Here is an 8,031-nt window from a genome sequence, read left to right on the forward strand (position 1 = left end):
GGTATTAAAGTTTATAAACATATTAAGTTTATTGTTAAACGATAAAACAAAAAATCCCCAACAAAAAAAAAAAAAAAATTGTTAAATTGAATTGAAACAGAAAAACACAAAACAAAGAAATGTACAAAAGAATTTTTAACAACAAGTTTATCAAGAAAACAAACAATAACAAGCAACAACAATATAGCAAAAATGCTCACGAAAAAAAAAACGAATTAACTTAACTAAATGCAGAAAAGAAATTAATAAGCCGCACATTTCAAAGATCAAATATACAAAAAAAAAAATGATATTCTCAAATTGCAAACAACAAGAACAAAAGTGAAAGCAAAATGATATATTCTTTTAACAACAAGTTTATCAAGAAAACAAACAATAACAAGCAACAACAATATAGCAAAAATGCTCACGAAAAAAAACGAATTAACCGAGGGGACGAACTGCAGATGGTCGACGATCAGATGGTCATATCGGGCGAAGAGCAAATCGATAAAGTAATTGAGCCCTTCAAGTGCGACGAATGCATAAGGCATTCGCAACCAAGAAAGGCCTCAGTAACCATTTTTAATAATATTTGCTTCTATAAATTCAATCTATTTTGTTCACCTTTCAACGGCGCTACCTTCTTTGCTGCACCTTACATTAAAAAACATATAAACGTGAGAATACACACACAGAAGAACCTATTAAAGTTTAAAGCAAGGGAATAAACAAAAATAAATCAAAACTATTAATAAATGAAAACTATTAATAAACACTAACTCAAAAGACGAAGACAGGGCAACAGCACAACAAGCACACGAGCGAAAACAAATTTTTAGTGCAAAACTGACCCTGAAAATGTTAAGACGGTGTTAGAATTTTTACGATTGTAAGCACATCGGCAATTTTCGGCAAAAAAAATTTACACATTTATTACCTTTAGAGCCAGACAAACACATTGATATACAATTTAACTGTGGCATTCTGTGGCGTCACTACTAAAACCTTAGCTAAACATAAAAAGACGTTCAAAATATAGACAAAAACATGTATTATTTTAAATTAATATAACAAGAAGAGTTTAACAAGTACGTTTTTATAATATCTCAAATTTTAGAAAATACCTTCAACTTCAAAATCCATTAAAAATATTATAAACTTGGACACGTAATAAATGAACTGACCACTTCAAAGTTCGGTTTTGTTGTGGAAAATTCGCGATGCGCGCAAACTGTGCTGTGCAATTGACTACCTTCTCGCAACTTCAATTCTATTTTTAGAAAGAACCGTTAGATATCCAGAAAAATCTAGTTTGCCATGAAAAAAGATTGGACAATTTAGAAACGATTTGTTTACTTTTCGTACATTTTTGTTGCTATGACTTCTTTTATTTTTGGCCTATGGACGCAACCACTGTGTACTGCAGTCCCAGCGGTCAATGACCTCGTAAGGCTGGCCATATACATGCCTGCATTGAGTGACAGTCATCAGCTGATCCTCATCCAATTGCTTGCGCAGAGCTTTTCTGTTTAAAAAGATAGATCATGTTTGCCTATATTCATTGTGCTTTTCATCATTCTCAATGAAGTCATTTTAATTTCAAAATTCTTAAAGTATTAGTAATTTTCAAACCCCAAAAATAATTAGTTATATTATATTTATGCTAGATCATATTTTATATTTATAGGTTAATTATTTTTTAGTATTTATTTATTTATTCTTTCCTTTTTGCCTTATTTAAATAATTTCTGCCTCATACACACTTACTATGTTTGTCCGTTAATTTATTTATTTATTTATTTTCTCTTGTCATATTTTTTGTCATTTCATAATGTTGTTAATATTCAAATTATTTTTGTCATATGTTAATAAATTAAGTATGTCCGCTTAATTGTTTACTTTTATTTGGAAACATGCCTAACCAAGCAGGAGTAGATTAGCCGAACCACTGTCTCTTAGGGATCCTGCCAAATTTTTAATTTTTGGCATTTGAATGCAGGATCACGGTAGGGTGGGCGTCTGCACACAATAACAGCTGTATTGCGTTAGAGAGTGGCTCCGTCTTCTTTGTTAACCTACCTTCCTCTCCTTCCCTTTCTCGTCTCTTTCACTATTGTTTAATGTAACCTTCCCTTTACACTCCATCTTCTGTTTTCCCATATGTACGCGAAATTTTAAATGTATTATTATTATAAGTGGTGCGTCCTATTAGTTGGCCCTTTCCTTGAACCCCATGCTATCTGAACAAAGCCCGGAGAAGCCAGCGCCTAGGCGACGGCGTCGTCATCGACTCGAAAACCAACGCATGCTGAGCCACAGAGTCTAAGTCTTAGCCAGGGAGCGGATGATAAATCGGATGAGGCGAGCGATGAGGATGATGATGTCGATGTCGATGTCGATGATGATGGCTGCAATGGCTGCACAAATCCGGCCATCAATAGTGCCGACAACAGTCAAGCGCTGGACGACAGCATTGAGAGTCCATCGCCACCGCATCATCTCGCAGCTGCTGCAGCAGCGGGAACAGCGGGAGCGTCATCATCGAGCAATGGCCGAGGACAGCTGAAGGTGGAGTCATCGGATGTCTATCAAATTGTCGATGAGCTGCGTCGGAATACGAATCTCAGTTTCGATTTGTCGTGCAAGGCATTGCGTGTTGTGTTGACCAGCCTGGAGGAGTTGTACAATGGCGCCATCAATCCGTATCTGGAGCCAGTTGCTGTCCATGTTACCGGCAAAGTGCCGACGTCCAAGGAGCTGCTGGGCATCACACACGATGCGAAGCGTTTGCAGTATTTGTTTAACCAGTTGGCCGATTGCAAGAACGATACGGAGCAGCGCAATTGGATGCTCTACGAAGATGATGAGGATATTATACAGTTTCTTGAGGAACTTGTCGAAATACTGGTGAGTGAAGCTACATTCTAACTAATGCACTTAACGGCCATATCTGAAATGCACTTAGTGACACTTAAGGGGCATATAAGAGAGTTAGAATTGTTATTTCGCACTTAGCGGCCACACCTTAAATGATTTTACTCACTTAACTGTCATTCAAGAGCGTTAGAACTGCACATCCTAAATTTCACACTTAGCAACCACATCTGAAATGCACTTAGTGGCAATGTTTACTCACTTAAGGGTCAGACAATAGATTTAGAGTTACACATCAGTTATTTCGCACTTAGCGGTCACACCTTAAATGATTTTAGTGGCAAAGTTTACTCACTTAAGAGTCACACAAAAGCGTAAGAACTACACATTCCAAATTTCGCACTTAACGGCCACATCTGAAATGCACTTAGTGGGAATGTTTACTTACTTAAGGGTCACACAAGAGAGTTAGAATTGTACATCAGTTATTTCGCACTTAGCGGCCACATCTTAAATGCACTTAGTGGCAAAGTTTACTCACTTAAGGGTCACACAAGAGCGTTAGAATTGCACATAAGTTATTTCCCACTTAGCGGCCACACCCTAAATGATTTTAGTGGCAAAGTTTACTCACTTAAGAGTCACACAAGAGCGCTAGAATTGCACATCAGTTATTTTTCATTTAGCGGTCATCCCTAAAAATAACTTAGTGACAAGGTTAACTCACTTAACTGTCATTCAAGAGCGTTAGAATTGCACATACAAAATTTCGCACTTAGCGGCCACATCTAAAATGCACTCAGTGGCAAAGCTTACTCATTTAAGAGTCACACAAAAGCGTAAGAATTGCACATTCCAAATTTCGCACTTAACGGCCACATCTGAAATGCACTTAGTAGCAAAGTTTACTTACTTAAGGGTCAGACAATAGAGTTAGAATTGCACATCAGTTATTTCGCACTTAGCGACCGCCCCTAAAATGAACTTAGTGACAAAATTTACTCACTTAACTGTCATTCAAGAGCGTTAGAACTGCATAACCTAAATTTCGCACTTAGCAACCACATCTGAAATGCACTTTGTGACAAAGTTTACTTACACAGAATTACACATTAGTTATTTCCCACTTAGCGACCGCTCCTAAAATGAACTTAGTGGCAAAGTCTACTCACTTAACTGTCAAAATTTAGAAAAAATTGCACATCACAACCGTTGCGCTTAACGGCCACTTCTAAAAACACTTCGTCTCGAAATTGACCCACTTAAGGGTCACACAAGAACGTAACGCATTTAGTGGCATTGTTTACTCACTTTACTGAAACACAAGATGGAAAGAATTTCATAGAAATACACAGAAATATGATGTTGCTACACCTATTTTAATGAACACTATTTTGGCCGTTAAACGAATTAAGCTTATTTACCTTTTATTAACTTTGTTTATTCTCTTCTCTGTCTGCTTGTGCTGGACAGAACAATGCGGATGAGAACATCAGTTGCTATGAGATGTCGCGCGATCAGTATCAGATGTTCATCAATCTGGTGCAGTACTATCAGATGGAGAGACGCTGGTCCATCAAACGCCTCCTGCTTCAGACCTTCACAGCTGCCTGTCATCTTGATCACATTATCGTCGACATTCTGCTAACTTCACTGCTGCCACTCGAGATTGTAAGTTGCACATTTTATTCATGTATGTATATTTGCTTTGCAAAGTGATCTAATTTGTGGACAAAATTGAATTTCTTAAGGTCAAAGACATGAAGGCACACTTTGCCGATCTGGATCTGTTTAAGCAGCTGGTCAAGATGCTAACCATAATATTCTCGTTGGGCCAGCTGATGCCTGTGAATCATCAAGGTGAGCAAATTGCATTTTAAAGCAGCTTTTAATGGGAATTACTAGGTTATTTAGGGAAATTCTTTGTGACATTTCATTTAATTTAGAAAACAATCAACTAATTCGTTTGTCTTGACAAACTTCTTATGCATTGACTAACTAAACTATCATAATTTGCTTTAATCGACTTATAAATATCGTGCTTTAAAGATATTAAAACACTTATTGCAAGTTTGGCAAGCATTAAAGCATAAAGTGTTGTAGCTCTTTGCTTTTGTTTGTTAGTAAATTCTGAACTTCCCTTCTCTGCGATTCTCAAATTGTTAACGTCATACGTAGCTGTGATTTTGACTGTTTAACTTGAAAGTTACAAATTTGTATGTGGCTAATTCACAGACAAAATTTGTCACGTGATATTTACAGTAAAAAACATAAACTGAAAAAATTTTAAGAATAAGTAAAGGTTATTCTTATACCTCTGGATTAACACTATATTTAGAGCTAAGATTGATTTTAGGAACTTTTTTTACTTTTACTATAAAATACATAAATTCATTATTTTTTGCGTTCATTTCGATAATATTTGCAATTATCTTTAAACTGAAAAATAATGCCAAAATTATTCTTGTCTCTAATAAAAGTGCTAATCAAGAGCTATAGGATTTATTTTTTGCTTAAAATAAAAACATGTTGTTCCACGTTAAATATTGTCACATGCGATATTTTCGTTAGAGAATTTCTCATATATATAATCATAAAGTGTTGGATATAGATTAGAACATTTTCAATTATTTTATTCACTTAGATATCTAATAATTTGTTCTTAACTTTTGCAGATTATTTGGGCGTGCACTTTGCCAGCTTTTGCTTGAAATAGTCGAGGGCAACAACCCGGAGGTGCTGGTGGATATGGTGATCGCTCTGATACTGGCATTCAATCAGCAGTTTAGCGAGCATGCGGTGAATGTGATCATCGAAGCCATGCAGAATCGGCCCACAGCCAAAGTGTTCACCGAGAAGCTCTTGTTGCTGCTCAATCGAGAAGGTAAAGCCTAACAATGTGTACTTTATTTTGTGATTAATACTATATACTATAATACTATAATACTTAGATGATCCAACGCGACTGCTGAAGCATCACAATGAGCACATGAACACGGTGCTGCGCATGTTTATTGACATCTTCAGTAATCCGGATACGGCTGGCATGTTTTATACAAACCATATCAATGACCTCATCGATATTGTGGTGCGTCAACTTTCCGATCTGGATGCGGGCAATGTGTTAAGTAATAATATATGTATTATATAATTACCTTACTAATAATCTGAGTGTTAGTTACGTCCGTGCTATTTGGAGCTGTGTCGTCGCATTTTGCGCAACACAAACTATCAGGACCATCAGCATCGCAAGCACGATCTCATGAAGATCTTTATGCGCATCTTTTGCGAGGAGACCGAATGCAGTGCATCCGATCAGCAGTTGGTGCGCGAAATCGCCAACGAATTTCCCCAATTGTTTAAAGACAGAGCCAGAATCTAGAATTGCAAACAGAAAAAACACAACTCCTAAAACCAACTAAAACCAAAATAAATACCAATCTAAAGCGTTGCTAGTGAGACTACCAAAGCGAGCCAACCAAAAATATTTTCAATTTTAAATTGTATAGTTTACAAAACTGAGAAATCAACAGCAGCTAAATAACTTTTCGGATAGCCTTAAACAAATGAATCAACTGATCGCTATCTCTATCTAATCAAATCAATAACAAGAAATGAAAATGCAAAACAAACAAACTTTTCGACAAATACAATTTTATATAATACGTGTTTATTAATTTGTAAGACGTTTTTAATTGGTATTAAAGTTTATAAACATATTAAGTTTATTGTTAAACGATAAAACAAAAAATCCCCAACAAAAAAAAAAAAAAATTGTTAAATTGAATTGAAACAGAAAAACACAAAACAAAAGAAATGTACAAAAGAATTTTTAACAACAAGTTTATCAAGAAAACAAACAATAACAAGCAACAACAATATAGCAAAAATGCTCACGAAAAAAAACGAATTAACTTAACTAAATGCAGAAAAGAAATTAATAAGCCGCACATTTCAAAGATCAAATATACAAAAAAAAATGATATTCTCAAATTGCAAACAACAAGAACAAAAGTGAAAGCAAAATGATATATTCTTTTTAACAACAAGTTTATCAAGAAAACAAACAATAACAAGCAACAACAATATAGCAAAAATGCTCACGAAAAAACCAATTAACCGAGGGGACGAACTGCAGATGGTCGACGATCAGATGGTCATATCGGGCGAAGAGCAAATCGATAAAGTAATTGAGCCCTTCAAGTGCGACGAATGCATCAAGGCATTCGCAACCAAGAAAGGCCTCAGTAACCATATGCGTGTCCATAATAGCTCAGCACAGTCCCAATCGCAATTGCTCGAAGTGTGCGGCGAGATGGTGAAACATCGGCGCAACCTGGCGGCACACATGCGCACCCATGCTCATCACAGGCCCAATCACAATTGTCGCCGTCGCACCAACAGAAATATGTAAAATTATAAGGAAACTTTTCAATTAAAAATTATTAATAAATTGAAATATGATTAGAATAATTAACAAGATTTATAATAGTAGCAAATGTCAGAAGAAACAATAAAAATTTCCTCCAACCCTCTGCCAGCTGACGGATGAGTCCTTATCAACAACATACTAGAACCACTTGAGAATTGCAAAACAGACGAATAAGTAAAATTTACTATTTACGTTTTAATTTGTGTAAACAAACCTGGAATTATGCCATACAATTTTGTAATTGGAGAACGAAATATTGCATTCTTTTGAAGCTGATTATGCCAATAACATAAACAAGTTAGAAAGCTACAGTCGAGTGTGCTCGATTGTGAGATACCCGCTACCCATTTTGAATAAAAGCAAAATATTGCGGTATTATTTTCAAAATATACCGAAAATACTAAAAATATACCCAATGGAACGGACAGACAACCAAACGGATAGACGGACATGGCTAGATCGTCTCGGCTGTTGACGCTGATCAAAAATATATATACTTCATAGGGTCGGAGATGCCTCCCTCTACCTGTTACATAAATTTCCAGTCGGCACAAAATTATAATACCCTTCTATCCTATGGGTAGCGGGTATAAAACAAACACGCAAAAATTTGGCATCGCCAATGCGGCGCACAACCAACCGAGTACTCGGTGGCGAAACTCATTCTTGCATTGCTTCGCCGTTCGGATACGGTAAATTTTCTACTCATGCCTTCACCACATTTGCCAAATCCGTTTTACACA

General features: G+C 36.1%; 1 protein-coding gene across 1 annotated transcript; it reads left to right on the plus strand.

Annotated features, from left to right (window-relative positions):
* Positions 1-446: 446 nt before the first annotated feature.
* On the plus strand, positions 447-6,263 carry LOC132797923 (NCK-interacting protein with SH3 domain-like). The gene is given in 8 exon segments (XM_060809677.1): positions 447-494; positions 2,254-2,889; positions 4,330-4,527; positions 4,608-4,716; positions 5,532-5,558; positions 5,561-5,740; positions 5,808-5,977; positions 6,035-6,263. Coding segments are annotated over 8 exon segments (1,572 nt in total). The 3' UTR covers positions 6,239-6,263.
* The last annotated feature ends 1,768 nt before the right edge of the window (positions 6,264-8,031 follow it).

The sequence above is a fragment of the Drosophila nasuta genome, unplaced genomic scaffold (assembly GCF_023558535.2).
Source record: "Drosophila nasuta strain 15112-1781.00 unplaced genomic scaffold, ASM2355853v1 ctg333_pilon, whole genome shotgun sequence".
NCBI lineage: Eukaryota > Metazoa > Arthropoda > Insecta > Diptera > Drosophilidae > Drosophila > Drosophila nasuta.